This window comes from Scyliorhinus torazame, chromosome 14 (assembly GCF_047496885.1).
Source record: "Scyliorhinus torazame isolate Kashiwa2021f chromosome 14, sScyTor2.1, whole genome shotgun sequence".
NCBI classification, from domain to species: domain Eukaryota; kingdom Metazoa; phylum Chordata; class Chondrichthyes; order Carcharhiniformes; family Scyliorhinidae; genus Scyliorhinus; species Scyliorhinus torazame.
The window spans coordinates 189,307,063-189,332,409 of NC_092720.1; the positions used below are offsets into that span (position 1 = coordinate 189,307,063).

General features: G+C 51.7%; 1 protein-coding gene across 1 annotated transcript in view; it reads right to left on the bottom strand.

The window, feature by feature from the left end:
- The window catches only part of LOC140390300 (gamma-aminobutyric acid type B receptor subunit 1-like), a 138,667-nt gene that overhangs the window by 27,552 nt on the left and 85,768 nt on the right, over positions 1–25,347 (bottom strand). Inside the window, exons 11-13 of the mRNA XM_072475343.1 lie at positions 9,827–9,977; positions 7,992–8,124; positions 4,041–4,157 (exon numbers count right to left, since the gene is read on the bottom strand). Coding sequence (XP_072331444.1) covers positions 4,041–4,157; positions 7,992–8,124; positions 9,827–9,977 — 401 coding nt within the window. The remainder of the gene's footprint in view (positions 1–4,040; positions 4,158–7,991; positions 8,125–9,826; positions 9,978–25,347) is intronic.

Genomic DNA, 25,347 nt, shown 5'->3' on the forward strand with positions numbered 1-25,347 from the left:
GGGGAGGGAGGGGGAGGGAGGGGGAGGGAGGGGAGGGAGGGGGAGGGGGAGGGGGAGGGAGGGGAGGGGGAGGGAGGGGGAGGGAGGGGGGGAGGGGGAGGGGGGAGGAGGGGGGGAGGGAGGGGGAGGAGGGGGGAGGGGGGGGAGGGAGGGGGGGGGAGGGGGGAGGGGGGGGAGGGGGAGGGGGGGAGGGGGGGAGGGGGAGGGGGGGGAGGGGAGGGGAGGGGGGAGGGGGGGGAGGGGGGAGGGGGGGGAGGGGGGGAGGGGAGGGAGGGGGAGGGGGGAGGGGGAGGGGGAGGGGAGGGGGAGGGGGAGGGGAGGGGAGGGGGGAGGGGAGGGGAGGGGGGAGGGGGGGGGAGGGGAGGGGGAGGGGGGAGGGGGGGAGGAGGGGAGGGGAGGGAGGAGGGGGAGGGGGAGGGGGGAGGGGAGGGGAGGGGGGGAGGGGGGAGGGGGAGGGGGAGGGGGGAGGGGGAGGGGGGGGGGGAGGGAGGGGGAGGGGAGGAGGGGGAGGGGGAGGGGGGAGGGGGAGGGGAGGGGGTGGGGGGGAGGGAGGGGGAGGGGGAGGAGGGGGGAGGAGGGGAGGGGGAGGGGGAGGGGGAGGGGGGGGAGGGGAGGGGGGGGAGGGGAGAGGGGGAGGGAGGGAGGGGGAGGGGGGAGGGGAGGGGGAGGGGGGAGGGGGGGAGGGAGGGGGGAGGGGGAGGGGGAGGGGGGGGAGGGGGAGGGGAGGGGGAGGGGGAGGGGAGGGGGGGAGGGAGGGGGAGGGGGGGAGGGAGGGGGAGGGGGAGGGAGGGGGGAGGGGAGGGGGGGAGGGGAGGGGGGGGGAGGGAGGGGGGGGGGAGGGGGGAGGGAGGGGGGGGAGGGGGGGAGGGAGGGGGAGGGAGGGAGGGGGGAGGGGGGAGGGAGGGGGGAGGGGAGGGGGGAGGGGGAGGGAGGGGGGGAGGGAGGGGGAGGGGGAGGGGGGAGGAGGGGAGGGGGGAGGGAGGGGGGGAGGGGGAGAGGGGGGGGAGGGGGGAGGGGGGGGAGGGGGGGAGGGGGAGGGGGGGAGGGGGGGAGGGAGGGGGGGAGGGGGAGGGGGGGAGGGGGGGAGGGGGGGAGGGGGGGAGGGGGAGGGGGGGAGGGGGAGGGGGGGAGGGGGAGGGGGGGAGGGGGAGGGGGGGAGGGAGGGAGGGGGAGGGGGGGGGAGGGGAGGGGGAGGGGGGGAGGGGAGGGGGGAGGGGGGGGAGGGGGGAGGGGGAGGGGGGGGAGGGGGGGAGGGAGGGGGAGGGGGGGGAGGGGAGGGGGGGAGGGGGGGAGGGGGGAGGGGGGAGGGAGGGGGGGGGAGGGAGGGGGGGGGAGGGAGGGGGAGGGGGGAGGGGAGGGGGGGAGGGGGAGGGAGGGGGAGGGGGGAGGGGAGGGGGGGAGGAGGGGAGGGGGGAGGGGGGGGGAGGGGAGGGGGAGGGGGGAGGGAGGGGGAGGGGGGAGGGGGGAGGGGGGAGGGAGGGGGGAGGGGGGAGGGAGGGGGAGGGGGGGAGGAGGGAGGGGGAGGGGGGAGGGGGGAGGGGGAGGGGGGAGGAGGGAGGGGGGAGGGGGGAGGGGGGGAGGGAGGGGGAGGGGAGGGGGTGGAGGGGGGGGAGGGAGGGGGGGAGGAGGGGGTGGGGGGGGGAGGGAGGGGGGTGGGGGGGGGAGGGAGGGGGGAGGGGGAGGGGGGGAGGGAGGGGGAGGGGGAGGGAGGGGGGAGGGGGAGGGAGGGGGGAGGGGGAGGGGAGGGGAGGGGGAGGGGGAGGGGAGGGGGAGGGGGAGGGAGGGGGAGGGAGGGGGAGGGGGAGGGAGGGGGAGGGGGAGGGGGAGGGAGGGGGAGGGGGAGGGGGAGGGAGGGGAGGGGAGGGGGAGGGGGAGGGGGAGGGAGGGGGAGGGGGGGGGAGGGGGGGGAGGGGGAGGGGGGGAGGGAGGGGGGGAGGGAGGGGGGGGGGGGAGGGGGGGGGGGAGGGGGGGGGAGGGGGAGGGGGGGGAGGGGGGAGGGGGGGGGAGGGGGGGAGGGGGAGGGGGGAGGGGGGGGAGGGGGGGGAGGGGGGGGGGAGGGGGAGAGAGGGAGGGGGAGGAGAGGGAGGGGGAGAGAGGGAGGGGGGAGAGAGGGAGGGGGAGGGGGAGAGGGAGGGGGAGAGAGGGAGGGGGAGAGGGAGGGGGAGGGGGAGAGAGGGAGGGGGAGGGGGAGAGAGGGAGGGGGAGAGAGGGAGGGGGAGGGGGAGAGAGGGAGGGGGGGGAGTGGGAGGGAGGGAGGGGGAGAGAGGGAGGGAGGGGGAGGAGAGGGAGGGAGGGGGAGAGAGGGAGGGAGGGGGAGAGAGGGAGGGGGAGTGAGGAGAGAGGAGTGAGGGGAGAGGAGGAGGGAGGGGGAGGGGGAAGAGATGGAGGGAGGGGAGAGAGGGAGGGGAGGAGAGAGAGATGAGGGGGAGGGAGAGAGGGGAGGGGGAGGGAGAGAGGGAGGGGGAGTGAGAGAGAGAGAGAGAGAGAGAGAGGAGGCAGAGAGAGGTGGAGAGAGAGAGGGAGGGAGAGAGACTGAGACAAAGGGTGCGATTCTCCGGAAAAATTTCAAAGTGTTGGAGTGAGCAGAAGGTGCCGCGAGCTTCCCGGCGCTCAGCGAGGCCGGCAACACAATTCAACGTTAAGTGGTCCACTTAACGAGGCCTCGCGGGCTTCTCGCCTCAAATGAAGGCTCGCAGCTGATTCGCCGGCACCGCGCTCTCCAGCCCCCCTACTAACAAGGTCGAGCAGCACTTGAGCTCAGCCAACCCCAGCCAGCTTGTAACAATGGCGCCCAGGGGACCAGCCGCAAGACTCAGGGAGGCAGATCTGGCGAGGCTCCCAGTGAAGGCCAGGAGGGATGCCCTGTTCCCCCAATGATCCCGGAGGGTCAGTGCTGTCTGGGACGAGGTGGCAGCGGCTGTGAGCACCGGCAGTGTGACCGGGAGGACAACCCTCCAGAGCCGGGAAAAGGTCAACGACCTACACCGGGCAGCACGAACCAGCAGACACCAACGCCTGGCGCGGTTCGCATTTTTGGCCCCTCCCGTTATTCACCGGCCTCGTTTCGCACGAGCGAAAGCACAACCAGCCCGGAGAATCACGCCCGAAGGAAGAATAGTGCGAAATGAGGGAAAGATAGAGAGGAGAAAGACAGGGAGAGACATAGAGGGGGAGAGAGACGTGCAAGGAGTGAGAGAGAGATAGGGAGGGGGAAAGGGAGGGGAGAGGTACAGAGGGAGGGGAGAGGTACAGAGGAAGGGAGGAGCATGAGACAGAGAGTTGGCGAGGGGAGAGATGGAGGGAGAGGAAAGAGACTGAGGGAGGGGAGAAAAACAAAAGGAGGGAGGTGAAAGGGACAGAAGGAGGAAGGGAGACGGACAGATAGTGAGAGGCGTGAGAGAGTCAGATGAGGGGAAAGAGACATCGGGCGAGAAGGGAGACATGGAGATAGACGGGGGGGCGGGGAATGGAGAGAGAGAGACAGAGGGATAGAAAGAACACAAAAAAAAATGAATGCAGATGGAAGGGAAAAAGAAGAAAGGTTGGGGAGAAAAGAGAGGCGTGAATTTCTCCAGCATCTTCATGTTCCCTAGACATCCCTGTGGGATTTCATGATCCAAGTGTTGTCAATGTTGGAATACAGAGGGAGTGAGATGTGAGGGGGGAGTGAGAACACAGGCTGACAGGTGTCCCACATCCCAGTGGGTTGAAAAAATCAGGAAAAATAATCATGAAGCAAACTGGGGCTGGGATCAGGCCGCACCCATCCTCGGGGGAGATGGTGTGAGAAATGTGCACCAACTGCGACCCCCCCCCCCACCCCACACACCACTCCCTCCGTGCCACCTCCCCCACACCACTCCCTATCGCCCACACGTCACCACCACTTCCCTCTTCCTCGGGTCAACTAATATTCTGATGGGATTTGGGGTGAGGTGTGTTGACGCTCTCCTCTCAAGGGCAAATAGTGACGTGCCCGAGCCACTGACACCCGCGTCCCGCAAACCAACCTCTCCAAACAAAAGAGCCAATGCCCTTACCTTCCGTTTCTCCTTCTTGTCGTCCTTCTTGGTGAACACGGTGTGAACCCACCAGATTTTGGTGAACATGCTGCCGTAGGCCAGGCTGAAACCCAGGCCTAGTAGCCACACTCGGGCCTGCGGGAGGGAAACACAAAGGCCCGCTTTAGCCCTTATTCACAGGCACTCTCCAGCCCTGGTACCACGCAGGAGAGCTCCCCTCGGGAGGACTGAAGTGCTACAACTGTTCAATTCCCCTGCAGTGCAACTCGGTCTGTGAAGATGAACAAAATCCAGTCTGGCTCTGGGTTTGGGAGTAGGCCGCAGTGGGGGGCGGGGTTGGAATCTTCCCAGGCAGTGCTGAGGCCCACATCCATTGCCCCTGTGCTCAAATAAAGAACTTTCATTCCGATGAAGCCTTCCTTGGGTGCAGTTGTACCTGAAGCAACCACTGAAGTACTTTAGTGGAGCCCCACTGCTGTAAGGTAGGGAACGTGGAGCACAGCAAGCTCCCAGAAACTGCAATGGGAAGATGATCAATTCATCTTTTATAAAACTCTTTCACAGGATATGGGCTTCACCGGCTGGGCCCAGCATTTATTGTCCATCCCTAATTGTCCCTTGAGAAGGTGGTGGTAGGTACACCCACAGTGCTGTTAGGGAGGGAGTTCCAGAAATTTGACCCAGCGACAGTAAACGGCCGATATATTTCCAAGTCAGGATGGTGTGGGGCATGGAGGGGAACCAGGTGGTGGAGTTGTCATAGTGCTATTTGTTGACGGGTAAATATTGACTCAGGGCCCATGGCTGGGGGAAGGGGGTGGGTGGGGGGCTGGGGAGATAACTCCTCTGCCTCTCCTTCAGATTAGCACTGCAGGATCTTTTAAGCCTAAGGAGGCTGAGAAGGCCTCGTATTAGCATCTCATCCTCCGACAATGCAGCACGCCCTCCCTACTGCGTCAGCCTGGGTTCTGTGCTCGATGCCCAGACTGGGAATTGTACCCACCGCCTTTGCACTCGGAGACAAGGGAGTTATCCACTTCGAGCCATCTGTGCCGGGTATTATCAGCAGCCTCGGACAGCATCGGGAAATCCCTGGGGCTGAGAGGCGACATTCGGCCCACCATCGTTCACACGTGCCAGTCGGGGCTCGGCGGAGAACACACACTTGCCTCAGACGAACCTGTTTGGCTTCAACTGCAGGAGGTTGAGCTCAAAGCCCAGGTTGACACTGCGGGACCGCAGGAAGTGCTGCACTGCCAGAGGTGCCGTCTTTCGTCGGACGAGGCATCAAAGTGGCTATTCCTCTGGCGGCTGTTGTGCTAGTATCTGTTTTGTTTTGAGTGAGAGAATTGAACTGGCTAATAGGGTGGTAGATGGTGGCACCCGATGGGACAAATTTCATTTGCTCTGTGTCGTCGCTTATTTTTAAACTTGTGCCAATTTCCCGCCGGTAATGCGTGGGTTAACAGTAGCACAGAAACAGCAAGGCAAAGGAAACGAATTAACGAGGACACTAAAAATAGCGCAGAGGCAATTGCGCCTCATAGCAACCGTTGGCAGGCCTGACAGAACCTATTCGTTTGTTGGAGCGTCAAGCCCCAGAGAAGACCCCTCAATTCCTCAGTGGGCTCACGGGTACCAATAATTGGCAATTGCCCGACCTTCAACACCCCGGTGGTCGGGACGCGGGGGGTGATTGATCTTTCTCCGTCGACCAGTTTTGAAAACAAAGAAAAATCATCAATAAGCCAGGGCGTCTATTGAACTTACACTTCCCGAGCACCTCTCGCAATCTCAGCACGTCCCGAAAACGCAGAACGGCCAATGAGGGTACTTCTGAAGCGCCGTCCGTCACCGTGGCGACGCGAGGGGAACATGGGAGCCAATTTCCTCACAGCAAGCCCGCATGAAGGGCTACGTGACAGAGAAGGGTGATCTGTTTATCTTGGGTGAGGTTGGTCAAGGGGTAAATACCGGTCAGGATACTGGGGGGGTAACTCCCCTGCTGTACCTTGGGAGCGTACATTAAAGATTTTGGACAGCCTCTGTGAAAATCAGGACGGGAATTATTCACCACGGAATCCCCAGCCGCTTACCTGCTCTTGTAGCCACTGCTGTTATGGCTTAGCATTTTGGTCAGTGGCAACTCCCTGGAGTGTCAATATCGGGGGGGGTCGAGTGGCGGCGATGCCACTGTACTACGACACCCAGGTCTCATGTAATGCTCACTTTCAAAGCCCATTGAAGTGTCCTAAGAAGGCACTTACTTGGGAGAAGGCGGCTCAGGAACCCACCTCCTCACTGGAACAAGCGAGTGGACGATAAATTCTGACCTTGCCAGGACATCCCCGGGTTACAGGCAGCCCGACATTCATGGGTTACCCGCCCATGACTGCGACATGACCCTCCCTGACCCCCGCATCCTCCTCAACCCGACCCGGGCAGCCGGGAGTTGAGCCTGGGAGTGGGAACGTGGCAGGGACACCGTGAGTCACGTCGATTTGGGTGTGGATGACACACACTGGACTCCATTATGGGTGCTTGGGAGGTGGCGGGGTGGATGGTGAAACTGGACATTGAGGCAGGGACGGGGGAAAAAACAGGGCAGTTTTCTTTTAGTCGTTCATGGGATGTGGGTGTTAGGGTTAGGCTGTGCCAGCAATTATTGCCCATCCCTAATTGCCCTTGAGGAGCAGTTAAGAGTCAACCACATTGTTGTGGGTCTGGAGTCACATGTAGGCCAGACCAGGTAAGGACACAGATTTCCTCCCCTAAAGGGGCATTAGTGAACCAGATGGGTTTTTAACAACAATCGACAACGGTTTTATGGTCATCATTAAACTTTTCATTCCAGACTTTTATTGAATTCAAATTTCCCCATCTGCAGTGGCGGGAGTGAACCCAGGTTCCCAGATCTTGCCCGGGTCCCAGGATTGCTAGTCACTACGCCACCACCTACCCCCTGTTAGACTACACACACAGCAGGAAAGTTATGTGAAGAAGGGCTAGGGAGTTCGCCCCCCTGGTGTCCGAGGACAGCGTTTATCCCTCAACTAACATCACTAAAGAAATCAAATTCCCAGCTCATTTTGGGGGTGATGTTTGCGGGATCGCACTGTGCGCAATTTGGCTGCTTGTGCTTTTAAAAAAATTCTTTCCTGGAATGTGGGAGTCGCTGGCTAAGCCCAGCATTTATTCCCCATCCCTGACTGTCCTTGAGAAGGTGAGCCACCTTCTTGATGGCGTAGTGGTACAGTCGCTGGACTGGTAACCCAGAGACCCAGGGTAACATGCCAGGGTGCCGGGGTCGAATCCCACCCACGGCAGGTTGGTGAAATTTGAATTCAATAAAATAAACGAAATCTCGATTTAACAGTTAAAGGGGGACCATGAAACAATTGTCATTAAAAAGAAAATGTGGTTCACTATGTTCCTGTTAGGGAAGGAAATCTGCTGTCCTTACCTGGTCTGGCCTACGTGTGACTCCAGACCCCAAGGCGTCGTGGTTGACTCTTCAAAGCCCTCAATTCACAGGCAATTAGGGATGGGCAACAAATGTTGGCCCCGCCGCTGACGCCCAAATGCCTTGAATTAATTTTTTTAAACGCTGGCATCCACGTGGTGTAGGTACATCTGCAGTGCTGTTCGGGAGGGAGTTCTAGGATTTTGACCCGGCGACAGTGAAGGACCGGCCGATATATTTCCAAGCGGGGATGGCGGGTGACTTGACCAGACGGTGGTGTTCCCATGTGCCTGCTGTCCTTTTCCTACTGGATGGGAGTAGTTGTGGGTTTGGAAGGTTCTGCATAAGGAGGCCTCACAAGGTCGAGGGGAGGGAGGAGGGGAGGGGGGGGGGTGAAAATCAACACTTCAAAAGTACTTAAGTGGCTCTGAAGCGCTTTGAATGAAAGAGGCTGAAGTAAAGGTGACTTCTTCCTTCGCCCGTGTCTTCCCTCCTCGATGACCCACCTGGCAGACGAGAGGGAAATGCCATTGGTGGATGTGGTACCCGTCCAATCCGAGCGGGAATACGGCTGCCAGGGCCAGTGTGCAGCCCACCGCTGTCATGTTATTCAGGTAGGGCTGGGAGTTCTGAATGTACCTGGAACGAGGGAGAGATCGGGCGGTTAACAACACCAATAACGTCCTGCATTTATATAGCACCTACGCAGCAGTCAAACATCTGAAAATGCTTGGCAGGAGCAGCTGTCAAAACGAAATTGGACACCGAGTGACATAAGGAGGTGTTAGGGCAGATAACAAAAAGTCTCGGCAGAAACGAAATAGCTCTTAAGGAGCTTCTTAAGGCGGCAGAGACAGATAGGAGGCTCAGGGTGGGAATTTCACTGCTTAGGGCCCATCCACCTGAAGGCTTGAGCGCCAATGGCAGAGATTCATTTGGGGGATGTGCTGATATGCATCACTGTAAATACACAAGCGGTTAATGTAAATACACTACGACTAAGTAAACACTAGAGGGAGCACCAGAGACGTCATGACATACAGCTAATGAACACATAGAATAGGACACGACCAATGGGCAGTCAAGACACCCAGAGGTGACACTACCACAAGGGGGCATTAAACAACCCATATACAAGGACAGGGCACACATGCTCTGTCTCTTTCCTCAAGCGACACTTAGAGAACAGGGTGGGGCAGATCACAGGTGGAGATGATTAGCAGTTTCAAATTCCTAGGGGTGCACATCTCCAAAACTCTGTCCTGGTCCACCCTCGTCGACGCTACCACCAAGAAAGCACAACAGCGCCTATACTTTATCAGGAAACTAAGGAAATTCGGCATGTCCACATTAACCCTTACCAACTTTTACAGATGCACCATAGAAAGCATCCTATCGGGCTGCATCACAGCCTGGTATGGCAACTGCTCGGCCCAGGACCGCAAGAAACTTCAGAGAGTTGTGAACACAGCCCAGTCCATCACACGAACCTGCCTCCCATCCATTGACTCCATCTACACCTCCCGCTGCCTGGGGAAAGCGGGCAGCATAATCAAACCTCCCACCCAGCTTACTCACTCTTCCAACTTCTTCCATCGGGCAGGAGATACAGAAGTCTGAGAACAGGCATGAACAGACTCAAAAACCGCTTCTTCCCCGGTGTTACCAGACTCCTAAATGACCCTCTTATGGACTGACCTCATTAACACTACACCCTGTATGCTTCATCCAATGCCAGTGCTTTTGTAGTTACATTGTATATGTTGTGTTGCCCTATTATGTATTTTCTTTTATTTCCTTTTCACGTTGAGCTGCTCGCAGAAAAATACTTTTCACTGTACCTCGGTACACGTGACAATAAACAAATCCAATCCAATCCAATCCAATCCGAAGCATCACACCCACCACGTGGCTTAGAGCAGACTGGTTAGTTAGACTGAGTTACTATAGCAAGAGTAGCAGGAGAGTCGAACTCATAGAGAACTGTGCTAATGGTTCAATAAATCACATTGAACTTACTTCAAAGTCTGGAGTATCTTTTGGTCAAAGCTGCATCGATTTGCAGCCTGTGTTATCCCAGAGTACATAACACAACAGGGGATGCAAAAGATGTAAGAATTGGATGGATGCACCATTCTTAGAGGATTGCTGAGCTGGAGGAGATTAGAGAGATTGGAAGGGGCCAAGGGACTAGAGGGATTTGAAAATAGGGATGATCAATTCTAAATCAAGGTATTGACGATACGGAAGCTGATGTGCCAGCGAGCACTGGGGTGACAATCGACCGGCCGGAATGGGCCCCAAAACTGTTATTAAACATCTTCAAAGACCTGCTACTCACCGAACATTGCTGTTGTAGATGTTAAAGGTGAGGCAGATAATTCCCAGTAAAATCCCGAGACCAGCCAGCACCGACACCGACACAAAGAGCTTCTGGGATAGGTACCGGAAAGTCGGGATGACTTTTGTGTGGTCTGCGGGGGGAATCCCACCTGGAATCAACAATAGTCAAGGGATAAGACGGTGAGTTCATCAGCACCCAGACAGAGAGAGAGAGAGAGAGAGAGAGAGAGAGAGAGAGAAAAACAAGCAAACCTTTCCATACTGCCTTTAATCACATCAGGAAGCGAGAAAATACTTCAATAGCCAATGAAGTACTCTTTGAAGTGCCCTCACTGTACCCAGGTATCCATTATTCTATATATAAACCATCTGAACCCCTCCTTTAGATTCCAGTCTGTAACTCACTCCCAGGTATCCATTATTCTATATATAAACCATTTGAACCCCTCGATTAGATTCCAGTCTGTAACTCACTCCCAGGTATCCATTATTCTATATATAAACCATCTGAACCCCTCGATTAGATTCCAGTCTGTAACTCATGCTCGGGTATCCATTATTCTATATATAAACCATTTGAACTTCTCCAGTCTTCAACTCACTACCAGGTATTAGGGGCTGGTTTAGCACACTGGGCTAAATAGCTGGCTTGTAATGCAGAACAAGGCAGCAGCGTGGGTTCAATTCCCGTACCAGCCTCCCCCAACAGGCGCCGAAATGTGGTGACGAGGGGCTTTTCACAGTAACTTCATTGAAGCCTAGTTGTGACAATAAGCGATTATTATTTTTATTGTCCATTATTCTATAATAAACCATCTGAACCCCTAGATTAGATTCCAGTCTGTAACTCACTCCCAGGTATCCATTATTCTATATATAAACCATCCGAACCCCTCAATTAGATTCCAGTCTGTAACTCACTCCCAGGTATCCATTATTCTATATATAAACCGTCTGAACCCCTCGATTAGATTCCAGTCTGTAACTCACTCCCAGGGGCTGGTTTAGCACTCTGGGCTAAATCGCTGGCTTTTAAAGCAGACCAAGAAGGCCAGCAGCACGGTTCAATTCCCGTACCAGCCTCCCCGAACAGGCGCCGGAATGTGGCGACTAGCGGCTTTTCACAGTAACTTCATTGAAGCCTACTTGTGACAATAAGCGATTTTCATTTCATTTTCAGTTCATTATTCTATATATAAACCAATTAACCCCTCGATTAGATTCCAGTCTGTAACTCACTCCAGAGTATCCATTATTCTATATATAAACCAGCTGAACCCCTCGATTAGATTCCAGTCTGTAACTCACTCCAGAGTATCCATTATTCTATATAAAAACCATCTGAACCCCTCGATTAGATTCCAGTCTGTAACTCACTCCCAGGTATCCATTATTCTATATATAAACCATCTGAACCCCTCGATTAGATTCCAGTCTGTAACTCACTCCCAGGTACCCATTATTCTATATATAAACCATCTGAACCCCTCGATTAGATTCCAGTCTATAACTCATTCCCGAGTATCTATTATTCTCTATATAAACCATCTGAACCCCTCGATTAGATTCCAGTCTGTAACTCACTCCCGGGTATACATTATTCTATATATAAACCATCTGAACCCCTCGATTAGATTCCAGTCTATAACTCATTCCCGAGGATCTATTATTCTCTATATAAACCATCTGAACCCCTCAATTAGATTCCAGTCTGTAACTCACTCCCAGGTCTCCATTATTCTCTATATAAACCATCTGAACCCCTCGATTAGATTCCAGTCTATAACTCATTCCCGAGTATCTATTATTCTCTATATAAACCATCTGAACCCCTCGATTAGATTCCAGTCTGTAACTCACTCCCGGGTATACATTATTCTATATATAAACCATCTGAACTTAATTAGATTCCAGTCTGTAACTCACTCCCAGATATCGTTATTCTTAGAGGTGAGTCAGAGTTAATTCCTTTCACTGGGAATAGACTGCCCACGTCGAGAACAAGCACTCCTACGTCAGACTCTTATTCATTGACTACAGCTCCGCCTTCAACCCCATAATTCCAGCCAAGCTCAGATCAAAATCCAAATCCTAGGACTTGGCTCCTCACTCTGCAACTGGTTCCTTGACTTTCTGACCCATTGACCACCATTGGTAAGAATAAACAACAACACCTCCCCCATGATAGTCCTCAATATCGGGGCTCTGCAAGGCTGCGGACTTAGCCCCCTACTATACTCCCTATACACACACGTCTATGTGGTAAAATTTGGCTCCAACTCCATCCACAAGTTTGCTGATGACACAAACGTTGTGGGTCAGATCTTCAACAACAATGGGTCGAGTACAAGAGGGAGATAGAAAACCTAGTGGCAGGGTGTAGCGACACCAATCTCTCCCTCAACGTCAGCAAAACTAAAGACCTGGTCATTGACCTCAGGAAGCAAAGTATCGTGGGCGGCAAGGCGGTGCAGTGGTTAGCACTGCTGCCTTCGCCGCTGAGGTCCCAGGTTCGATCCCAACCCCGGGTCACTGTCCGTGTGGAGTTTGCACATTCTCCCCGTGTCTGCGTGGGTCTCACCCCCACAACCCAAAGATGTGCAGGTGAGGTGGATTGGCCACGCTAATTTGCCCCCTAATTGGAAAAAAATAATTGGGTACTCAAAATTTATAAAAGAAGTAGAAGCAAAGTATCATACACACCCCTGTCTTCATCAACGGGGCCGAGGTGGAGATAGTGGACAGCTTCAAATTCCAAGGTGTGAACATCACCAACAATCTGTCCCGGTCCACCCACGCCAACGTTATGACCAAGAAAGCACAACAGTGCCTATTCTTCCTCACAAAACTAAGGAAATCCAGCATGTCCACAATGACTCCTACCAATTTTTACAGATGCACCATAGAAAGCATCCAATCTGGCTGCATCACAGGTTGGTATGGCAACTGCTCGGCCCAGGACCGTAAGAAGCGACAGAGAGTCACGAATACAACCCAGTCCATCACACAAACCCGCCTCCCATCCACTGACTCTGTCTACACCTCCGCTGCCTGGGGAAAGTGGGCAGCATAATCAAAGACCCCTCCCATCCGGCTCTCTCCCAACTTCTTCCATCGGGCAGGGGATACAAAAGTCTGAGAACACGCACAAACAGGTTCAAAAATAGCTTTTTCCCCCGCTGTGACCAGACTCCTGAATAACCCTCTTACGGTCTGAACTGATCTCTTCACACATCTTCTCTACGGAGTAGTACTCCATTTCTGACTTTATAGCGGAACATTTAGAAAGCAGTGGCAGGATCACTCAGAGTCAGCATGTATTTATGAAGAGGAAATCATGCTTGACAAATCTGTTGGAATTCTTTGAAGATGTAACTAGTACAATTGACAAGGGGAGCCAGTCGATGTGGTATATTTGGACTTTCAGAAGGCGTTTGCCAAAGTCCTGCATAAGACATTATTGTGCAAAATTAAACCCCATGGGATTGGGGTAAGTGTATTGAGGTGGATAGAAAACTGGCTGGCAGAGAGGAAACAAAGAGTAGGAATTAATGGGTCATTTTCAAATTGGTAGGCAGTAACTAATGGGGTGCCACAGGGATCAGTGTTGGGACCCCAACTATTCACAATATATATTAATGATTTAGAATAATAATCTTTATTGTCACAAGTAGGCTTACATTAACACTGCAATGAAGTTACTGTGAAAAGCTCCTAGGCACCTGTCCGGGTACACAGGGAAAATTCAGAATGTCCAAATTACCTAACTTTCAGGACTTGTGGGAGGAAACCGGGGCATCCGAAGGAAACCCATGCAGACTTGGCGAGTGGACAAATCAATGGCAGGTGCAGTGTAATTTGGATAAGTGTGAGGTTATTCACTTTGGAAGAAAAAAAGTGGAAGGCAAATAAGTGTGAGGTTGTAAATTGGGAGAGGGGAGTGTGCAGCAGGACCTGGGTGTCCTTGTGCACCAGTCGCTGAAGGTAAGCATGCAGGTGCAGCAGGCGGTAAAGAAGGCTTATGGTATGCTGGCCTTCATTGAGAGATGTTTTGAGTACAGGAGCAGGGATGTGTTGTTGCAATTATACAGGGTCTTGGTGAGGCCACACCTAGAATATTGTTTGCAGTTTTGGTCTCCTTTTCGGAGGAAGGATGTTCTTGCTCTCAAGGTTTAGCAGACTGACTCCAGGTTTGGTGGGGCTGTCATATGAAGAGAGATTGACTAGGTTAGAATTGTTCTCGCTGGAGTTCAGAAGAATGAGGGGGGATCTCATGGAGACTTATCAAATTCTAATTGGGCTATATGATAGAATTTACCCTGCAGTTTGAGAGGGAGAAGCTGCAATCAGATGTAACGGTATTACAATTAAATAAGGGTAACTACAAAGACATGAGGGAGGAGCTGGCCAGAGTTGATTGGAAAAGGAGACTAGCAGGGAAGACAGTGGAACAGCAATGGCAGGAGTTTTGGGGGGTTATTAGGGAGGCACAACAGAAATTCATCCCAAGGAGGAGGAAACATGCTGAGGGGAGGACAAGGCATCCATGGCTGACAAGGGATGTCAAGGAAATCATAAAAACTAAAGAAAAAGCATACAAAGTGGCGAAGATTAGTGGGGTCAGAGGATTGGGAAACCTTTAAAAGCGAGCAGAGGACAACTAAAAAAGCAATAAGGGGGGAGAAGATGAAGTATGAGTGCAAGCTAGCTAGTAATATAAAGGAAGATAGGAAGAGTTTTTTCAGTATATTAAAGTTAAGAGAGAGGCAAAAATAGACATTGGACCATTGGAAAATGTGGCTGGAGAAGTAATAATACGAAACAAAGAAATGGCAGATGAACTGAATAATTACTTTGCATCAGTCTTCACGGTGGAAGGCACCAGTGGGATGCCTGAGCTCCAGGAGAATCAGGGGGCAGAGGTGAGTGCACTGACAATTATTAAGGAAAAGGTTCTCGGGAAACTGAAAGGTTTGAAGGTGGATAAGTCACCTGGACCGGATGGACTACACCCCAGGGTCCTAAAAGAGATAGCTGAGGAAATTGTGGAGGCATTGGTGATAATCTTTCAGGAATCACTGGAGGCAGGAAGGGTCCCAGAGGACTGGAAAGTGGCGAATGTAACACCACTGTTTAAGTAGGGAGGGAGGCAGAAGACGGGAAATTATAGGCCGGTTAGCCTGACTTCGGTCATTGGTAAGATTTTAGAGTCTGTTATTAAAGATGAGATCGCAAAGTACTTGGAAGTGCATGGTAAAATAGGACTGAGTTAGCACGGCTTTGTCAAAGGGAGGTCGTGTCTGACAAATCTGTTAGAGTTCTTTGAGGGGGTAACAAGGAAGTTAGATAAAGGAGAACCAGTGGATGTGATTTATTTAGATTTCCAGAAGGTCTTTGGCAAGGTGCCGCATAGGAGACTGTTAAATAAATTAAAAGCCAATGGTGTTAAGGGTAAGATCCTGGCAGGGATAGAGGATTGGCTGACTGGCAGAAGGCAGAGAATGGGGATAAAGGGGTCTTTTTCATGATGGCAGCCGGTGACTAGTGGTGTGCCTCAGGGGTCTGTGCTGGGACCACAACTTTTTACAATATACATTAATGATCTGGAAGAAGGAACTGAAGGCACTGTTGCTAAGTTTACAGATGGTACAAAGATCTGTAGAGGGACAGGTAGTATTGAGGAAGCAAGGGGGTTGCAGAAGGACTTGGACAGGCTAGGAGAGTGGGCAAAGAAGTGGCAAATGAAATACAATGTGGAAAAGTGTGAGGTTATGCACTTTGGAAGGAGGAATTTAGGCATAGACTATTTTCTAAATGGGGAAATGCTTTGGAAAGCAGAAGCACAAAGGGACTTGGGAGTCCTTGTTCACGATTCTCTTAAGGTTAATGTGCAGGTTCAATCGGCAGTTAAGAAGGCAAATGCAGACTTCCGGTTGCGGCTATGCGGAGCTAAGCCGCACATTCGGCGGCTGCCGCTAAAACTGACTTTTGGGCTCTCCAGAGGAGCCCCAACAGCAATTTTTCAATGACCTCCAGTGTGGGAAGGTGATAGCAAGGTCCACCCCCCATAGGATATGGATTGGACCAGGAGCGGAGCGGTCAAAAAAGTGTTTTTGGAGCAGCGAAAAGTGCGAGGGAGAAAAAACAAGATGGCGGCGGGTGGAGATCAAGCGGCATGGGTGCAGGAGCAGCAGGAGTTTCTCAGGCGCTGCTTTGAGGAGCTGAAGAAAGAGGTGCTGGCGCCAATGCTGACGGCGATCGAGGGGTTAGTGGAGACCCAGAAGGCCCAAGGGGCGGTGATCCGGGAGGTGCGGGACAACGCCTCGGAGAACAAGGATGAGATCTTGGGCCTGGCGGTGAAGATGGAGGCGCACGAGGCGCTGCACAAGAGGTGGGCGGAAAGATTCGAGGACCTGGAGAACAGGTCGAGGAGGAAGAATCTTTGGATTCTGGGTCTCCCTGAAGGGGTGGAGGGGGCCGATGCCGGGGCATGTGTGAGCACGATGCTCGAGTCGCTGATGGGTGCGGAGGCCTCTCCGAGTCCCCTGGAGCTAGAAGGGGCTCATCGGGTCCTGGCGAGGAGACCCAAGGCCAACGAGCCGCCAAGGGCGGTAGTGGCGAGGTTTCACCGTTTCGTGGATAGAGAGTGTGTCTTGAGATGGGCCAAGAAAGAGCGGAGCAGCAGGTGGGAGAACACGGAGATCCAAATCTATCAGGACTGGAGTGCAGAGGTGGCAAAGAAGAGAGCTGGTTTTAATCGGGCCAAGGCGGTGCTCCATCAGAAGGGGGTGAGGTTCGGAATGCTGCAGCCAGCGCGATTGTGGGTCACATTTCAGGATCGACACCACTACTTCGAAACGCCTGAGGAGGCTTGGACCTTTATCCAAACTGAAAAGTTGGACTCAAACTGAGGGTTTGTGGTTGTGGGGGGGATGTCGGTTGTATACAGGGTTTTAGCTATGCGTAGGGAATGTTCCACAGGTTGGGTGATGGATGGGGATGAGGGAAGAGATCTGATGGGGAGGCTGTGAGAGAGTGTGGGCGCCGGGGCTGGAAGGAGGGGAGGCCCGGGGATGGGGAATTGGGATAAGGCCGCAACAGGAGCGGCGCCAGAGGGGGCGGGGCCGGCTCAGGAAAGCACGGGCTTTTTCCCGTGCTAGGGAAGGACGGAGGGGGAGGGGGGGTGGAGGAGTGCACACTGATTGCTGGGGAGGGGGGATTCCCACACGGGGGGGGGGGGTCAATGGGACAGCGGGGGAAGGCCAGGGTCAGCAGGAGTCAGCTGACTTATGGGAGTGTTATGGGGGGAGCAAAAGAGATAGAACGGATCTAGCGGGGAACGGGGGAGGAAATAAGGTTGCTGCTGCATTGGCCGATGGGGAACTGGAAACAGAAGAGGTGGTCGGGGCAGGGGGCTCCCGTCTGGGGGACTGGAGAGTGCGGGAGGCGCGGGCACGGGACTGGCCTAGAAAAGGAGATGGCTAGCCGTCGGGGGGGGGGGGGGAAAGAGTGGTGGGAAGCCCCCCAATCCGGCTGATAACTAGGAATGTGAGGGGCCTGAATGGGCCGGTTAAGCGGGCCCGAGTGTTCACGCACTTAAAGGGACTGAAGGCAGACGTGGTCATGCTTCAGGAGACACATTTGAGACCGGGTCAGGTTAAGAAAGGGATGGGGAGGACAGGTATTCCATTCGGGGCTGGATGCGAAGAACAGAGGGGTGGCAATACTGGTGGGGAAGCGGGTGTCGTTTGAGGCCAAGAATATTGCAGTGGACAATGGAGGTCGATACGTGATGGTGAGCGGTAGGTTGCAGGGGGCGTGGGTGGTATTGGTAAACGTATACCCCCCCGAACTGGGATGATGCTGGATTTATGAAGTGCATGTTGGGGAGGATTCTGGATCTGGAGGCAGGAAGCTTGATAATGGGGCGGTATTTCAATACGGTGTTGGACCCAGCATTAGATCGCTCCAGATCTAGGACGGGGAAGAGGCCGGCTGCGGCCAAGGTGCTTAGGGGGTTTATGGACCAGATTGTTGGGGGGGGGGGGGGGGGGGGGGGGGGGGGGGTGGTCCCCGATCCGGGAGAACCATCGGTTCGTCCCAGGAAGGATGGACGGGGGGTTTCGGAGCTGGCATCAGGCAGGGATCAGAAGGATGGGCGAACTGTTTATAGACGGGACGTTTGCGAACCTAGGGGCGCTGGAGGAGACGTTTGGGTTACCCCCGGGAAATGCGTTCAGGTATATGCAAGTGAGGGCGTTTGTGAGGCGGCAGGTGAGGGGATTCCCGTTACTCCCGACACAGGGGATTCAGGACAGGGTGATTTTGGGTGTATGGGTCGGAGAGGGCCAGGTTTCGGCGATATATCAGGAGATGAAAGAAGAGGGGGAGGCTTCGGTAGAGGAGCTGAAGGGCAAGTGGGAGGAGGAGTTGGGGGAGGAGATTGAAGAGGGTATGTGGGCAGGTGCCCTGAGTAGGGTTAATTCTTCTTCCTCATGTGCCAGGCTCAGCCTGGTACAATTTAAGGTCATTCACAGAGCGCATATGACAGGGGCGAGGCTAAGTAGGTTCTTTGGGATGGAGGACAGATGCGGGAGGTGCTCGGGAAGCCCGGCGAATCATGTCCACATGTTCTGGTCGTGCCCGGCACTAGATGGGTTCTGGAGGGGTTTCGCGAGGACTATGTCCAAGGTGGTGAAAGTCCAGGTCAAGCCGAGTTGGGGGTTGGCATTATTTGGGGTGGCGGACGAGCCGGGAGTGCAGGAGGCGAAAGAGGCTAGTATTCTGGCCTTTGCGTCCCTGGTAGCCCGGCGGAGGATCTTGCTCATGTGGAAGGACGTGAAGCCCCCCAGTGTGGAAGCCTGGATAAATGACATGGCAGGGTTCATTAAGCTGGAGAGGACAAAGTTTGTCTTGAGAGGATCTGCGCAGGGGTTCTTCAGGCGGAGTGTTAGAATGAGGTCGGTCAACAGCAGCAGCAACCAGGGAGGGAGGAGGGGGGGTTCTTTCGGGGGGGGGGGTATTTGGGCGGGCAGGGAGGGGGTTTCCCTCGGGGTACTTGTAAAAAAAGCATATGGGAGGCTTATTATGTGCGGGAGAAACCCATTGAATAAATTCTGTAGTATGTTTTTTGATTAATATGTTTATGTTCTGTTCTTTTCTCTTTCTCTTTTCTGTTACAGGGGGGGTTAAATTGGTTGAAAATTTTTTGTTGGAAAAACTTTGAATAATCATATTTTTTTTAAAAAAGAAGGCAAATGCAATGTTAACATTCATGTCGAGAGGGCTAGAATACAAGACCAGTGAGGTACTTCTGAGGCAGTATAAGGCTCTGGCCAGATCCCATTTGGGCCCCGTATCTAAGGAAGGATGTGCTGGAAAGGGTCCAGAGGAGGTTCACAAGAATGATCCCTGGAATGAAGAACTTGTCATATGAGGAACGGTTGAGGACTCTGGGTCTGTATTCGTTGGAGTTTAGAAGGATGAGGGGGGGATCTTATTGAAACTTACAAGTTACTGCGAGGCCTGGATAGAGTGGACGTGGAGAGGATGTTTCCACTTGTAGGAAAAACTAGAACCAGAGGACACCATCTCAGACTGAAGGGATGATCCTTTAAAAGAGAGATGAGGAGGAATGTCTTCAGCCAGAGGGTGGTGAATCTGTGGAACTCTTTGCTGCTGAAGGCTGTGGAGGCCAATTTACTGAGTGTCTTTCAGACAGAGATAGATAGGTTCTTGATTAATAAGGGGATCAGGGGTTATGGGAAGAATGCAAGAGAAGGGGGGGGGAGATGAGAAAATATTAGCCATGATTGAATGGCGGAGCAGACTCGATGGGCTGAATGGCCTAATTCTGCTCCTATATCTTATGGTCTTATGGACTAGACAGGCTAGATGCAGGGAAGATGTTCCCGATGGTGGCTGTGTCCAGAACCAGGGGTCACAGTCTGAGGATTCAGGGTAAACCATTTCGGACAAAGATGAGGAGACATTTCTTCACCCAAAGAGTGGTGAGCCTGTGGAATTCATTACCACAGGAAGTAGTTGATGCGAAAACATTAAATATATTCAAGAGGTGGCTAAATATAGCGCTTGGGGAGAATGCGATCAAAGGCTATGGGGAGAAAGCAGGATTAGGCTATTGAGTTGGATGATCAGCCATGATTGTGATGAATGGCGGAGCAGGCTCAAAGGGCCAAAAGGCCTCCTCCTGCTCCTATCTTCTATGCATGTATCGATGTATGCTCACTCGATGCCTGCGCCTCTGTATTTGCACTGTGTATTTATGCATGTCCTATGTTTTTCATGTATGGAACAATCTGTCTGGATTGTATGCAGAACAATACCTTACGTTGTACCTCGGTACACGTGACAATCAATCAGATTCAATTCAATCCAGTGCCTGATTGTGAAAGGGGGAGAGGTGGGTGAGAGGGTTAATTCCCCCCACTGGGAACTGCCCAGTGTCTGACTGTGAATGGGGAGTGGGGGGGGGGGTGAAAGAAACGGTTAATATCTTGCACCTGGGAACAGGCTGCCCAGTGTATGACTCTGAATGGGGGAGGGGGGCGGGCAGAGAGAGGGGTGGGTGAGAGGGTTATTTGGGCTTGCCCAGGCTGTAGCCACTGCTGAAAACAATACCTCTTCACTGGGGAGACATCAAAATGGAGCGCAGCTCTCCAGCTTTGATATCTCCATGACAACAGCCCTGAGAGCCACTGCGGCAATCCAGCAGGTTGCTATGGTGACCAAAATGAGAGGCCTCCATGTGTCGGAGAAGCTCCAGTGGTTTCTATTGAGACAAAAGGACGGAAGGTTGACATCAAAAACATTCCTCCCACGCTACCAGGTTGTCTCATTGTTGGGAGCCCTGACCAAGGACTGTGTAGCTTATTAGTAGTCCCAGAGGGGAGAAAGGTCGCTCCCTCACACCTGCAGTGGTTTCAAAACAGGAAATATCACCCTGATATCCTGGAACATTCAACAAAGCAGAAATCTTACCTTCCTGCTGTACAAACTAACCTTTCCATTAACTCAAAGAGAGAAAAGTAGGAGCTGTGAGTTACAGACTGGAATCTAATTGAGGGGTTCAGATGGTTTATATATAGAATAATGGATACCTGGGAGTGAGTTACAGACTGGAATCTAATCGAGAGGTTCAGATGTTTTATATATAGAATAATGGATACCTGGGGGTGAGTTACAGACTGGAATCTAATCGAGGGGTTCAGATAGTTTATATATAGAATAATGGATACCTGGGGGTGAGTTACAGACTGGAATCTAATCGAGGGGTTCAGATGGTTGACATATAGAATAATGGATACTCGGGAGTGAGTTGCAGACTGGAATCTAATCGAGGGGTTCAGATGGCTTATATATAGAATAACGGATACCAGGGGGGTGAGTTACAGACTGGAATCTAATCGAGGGGTTCAGATGGTTTATATAAAAAAATGGATACCTGGGAGTGAGCAACAGACTGGAATCTAACCGAGGGGTTGAGATGGTTTATATATAGAATAACGGATATCTGGGGGTGAGGTACAGACTGGAATCTAATCGAGGGGTTCAGATGGTTTATACATAGAATAATGGATATTTGGGCGTGAGTGACAACTGGAATCTAATCGAGGTGTTCAGATGGTTTATATATTGAATAACGTATACCTGTGAGTGAATTACAGACTGGAATCTAATCGAGTTCAGGTGGTTTATATATAGAATAATAGATACCTGGGAGTGAGTTACAGACTGGAATCTAATCGAGGGGTTCAGATGGTTTGTATATAGAATAACGGATACCTGGGAGTGAGTTACAGACTGGAATCTAATCGAGGGGTTCAGATGGTTGACATATAGAATAATGGATACTCGGGAGTGAGTTGCAGACTGGAATCTAATCGAGGGGTTCAGATGGCTTATATATAGAATAACAGATACCAGGGGGGTGAGTTACAGACTGGAATCTAATCGAGGGGTTCAGATGGTTTATATAAAAAAATGGATACCTGGGAGTGAGCAACAGACTGGAATCTAACCGAGGGGTTGAGATGGTTTATATATAGAATAACGGATATCTGGGGGTGAGGTACAGACTGGAATCTAATCGAGGGGTTCAGATGGTTTATACATAGAATAATGGATATTTGGGCGTGAGTGACAACTGGAATCTAATCGAGGTGTTCAGATGGTTTATATATAGAATAACGTATACCTGTGAGTGAATTACAGACTGGAATCTAATCGAGTTCAGGTGGTTTATATATAGAATAATGGATACCTGGGAGTGAGTTACAGACTGGAATCTAATCGTAGGGTTGAGATGGTTTGTATATAGAATAACGGATACCTGGGAGTGAGTTACAGACTGGAATCTAATCGAGGGGTTCAGATGGTTTATATAAAAAAATGGATACCTAAGAGTGAGTTACAGACTGGAATCTAATCGGGGGGTTGAGATGATTTATATATAGTATAATGGATACCTGGGGGTGATTTACAGACTGGAATCTAATGGAGGGGTTCAGATGGTTTATATATAGAATAATGGATACCCTGGAGTGAGTTACAGACTGGAATCTGATAGAGGGGTTCAGATGGTTTGTATATAGAATAATGGATACCTGGGGGTGAGTTACAGAATGGAATCTAATTGAGGGGTTCAGATGGTTTATATATAGAATAATGGATACCTGGGAGTGAGTTACAGATTGGAATCTAATCGAGGGGTTCAGATGGTTTATATATAGAATAATGGATACCTGGGAGTGAGTTATAGACTGGAATCTAATCGAGGGGTTCAGATGGTTTATATAAAAAAATGAATACCTGGGAGTGAATTACAGACTGGAATCTAATCGAGGGGTTCAGATGGTCTCTATCAAAAAATGGCTACTCGGGAGTGAGTACCAGACTGGAATCTAATCGAGAGGTTCAGATGGTTTGTATATAGAATAATGGATACCTGGGAGTGAGTTACAGATTGGAATCTAATCGAGGGGTTCAGATGGTTTATATTTAAAAAATGGATACCTGAGAGTGAGTTGCGGACTGGAATCTAATCGAGGGGTTCAGATGGTTTATATATAGAATGATGGATACCTGGGAGTGAGTTACAGACTGGAATCTAATCGAGGGGTTCAGATGGTTTATATATAGAATAATGGACACCTGGGAGTGAGTTACAGACCTGAATCAAATCAAGGGGTTCAGGTGGTTTTTATATAGAGTAATGGAGACTTGGGGGTGAGTTATAGACTGGAATCAAATAGAGGGGTTCAGATGGTTTATATATAGAATAATGGATACCTGGGAGTGAGCAACAGACTGGAATCTAGTCGAGGTGTTCAGATGGTTTATATATAGAATAATGGATATCTGAGAGTGAGTTACAGACTGGAATCTAATCGATGGGTTCAGATGGTTTATATATAGAATAATGGATACCCTGGAGTGAGTTACAGACTGGAATCTGATAGAGGGGTTCAGATGGTTTGTATATAGAATAATGGATACCTGGGGGTGAGTTACAGAATGGAATCTAATTGAGGGGTTCAGATGGTTTATATATAGAATAATGGGTACCTGGGAGTGAGTTACAGACTGGAATCTAATCGAGGGGTTCAGATGGTTTATATATAGAATAATGGATACCTGGGAGTGAGTTACAGACTGGAATCTAATCGAGGGGTTCAGATGGTTTATATAAAAAAATGAATACCTGGGAGTGAGTTACAGACTGGAATCTAATCGAGGGGTTCAGATGATCTCTATCAAAAAATGGCTACTCGGGAGTGAGTACCAGACTGGAATCTAATCGAGAGGTTCAGATGGTTTATATATAGAATAATGGATACCTGGTAGTGAGTTACAGACTGGAATCTCATCGAGGGGTTCAACTGGTTTATATATAGATTAATGGATTCCTGGGAGTGAGTTACAGACTGGAATCTAATCGAGGGGTTCAGATGGTTTATATATAGAATAATGGACACCTGTGAGTGAGTTACAGACCTGAATCAAATCAAGGGGTTCAGGTGGTTTTTGTATGGAGTAATGGAGACTTGGGGGTGAGTTATAGACTGGAATCAAATAGAGGGGTTCAGATGGTTTATATATAGAATAATGGATACCTGGGAGTGAGTAACAGACTGGAATCTAATCGAGGTGTTCAGATGGTTTATATATAGAATAATGGATACCTGGGAGTCAGTTACAGACTGGAATCTAATCAAGGGGTTCAGATGGTTTGTATATAGAATAATGGATACCTGGTGTAGCCACCTGGGTTGGCGAACTTCGAACGTAAAATGGAGAACAGCAAAGGCTGAAGGGAAATTCAGCCAACAGAGGCAGAAACTAGCAGGTGCAAGTTTACTGTGCATTAAACTCTGCAAAAGCCCAGACAATATCAATACAAGCAGTCATCTGCATAATAATGTAACAGCCATCTACATACGAATGAGCGATCCCCGGGAAAAAGCGAAACATTTGGGATAAACAAGGTCAAGCCAGACTCCTCGGCGCCAGCAGGAGTCAACACAAAAGAGGTTAACGGACACCTCAAGACCGCCCATCGATCAGGGAACCGCTCCAGTATTGGAGAAATCTAACCAAGCGATTGGAACGAACTCCAATCATTTGGAACCAGGTACAGGGTCCACGCCGAAAGGCAGGAAGCCCCTGGGGACAATAAAGTTAAGCCCCCAAGTTCAAATCGTCCTTCTTGACCGGGTCACTCAGCAACGCGAACCAACCCTCGACAGTGACCAGTTCAGCTGCCTCCAAGAGCCAGTAAGTCTTAAGTCAACGCTCGCTACGAGATAGGCGCTCCTAGCTACCAGTCCGTACCAACCTTTAAATCCCGCAGACTCAGAACTTGAATGAAAGGCCATTTGTTCCCCTGACCTGGTGGACCAGTCCGAAGCTAAGTATAGGCCTGTTAGTTGTAGAAGTAGCTTAGAAGTAGAATTTATGCACGAGTAGCGATTACTGTGTATAATAAATGTGCTTTGATTTGAAACTTACTAATTGGTGTATTGAGTTATTGATCATTACTTGAACTTAAACCTCATGGCGGTATCATAAAGATACCTGGCGACTCGAGAGCAAAGGTTATAAAACAGAGCCAATTGAACCAACCAAAAGTTAGCAACATATTACTGGCGACATCTGACGGAACCCGATCTAGAAGTGGCTTAACCACTCCGGGAGAACCCAGAAATTTGAATTAGAGATCCAATTGGGAACAGAAAACCACAAGTGTTTAAGCAGTTCTGATCAATCCTCATAATTCGGAAGTGTGTTAAATGCATGCGTAACTAACAGGGCTATAAGGTAATACTGATAAGATTTTTTTGTTACGACAAAACTGTCGGGAGTTTGTATTTCGGAAAATAGCGAAAGCTGCACCGGTAATTACAGCACCGCCTTAGTACCCCTTGTTCCAAATTAAAGAAAGCATTCAGAGAGGCAAGGTGGCAATGCAGGCAATGCAACGCCTCATGAACCCCGAAG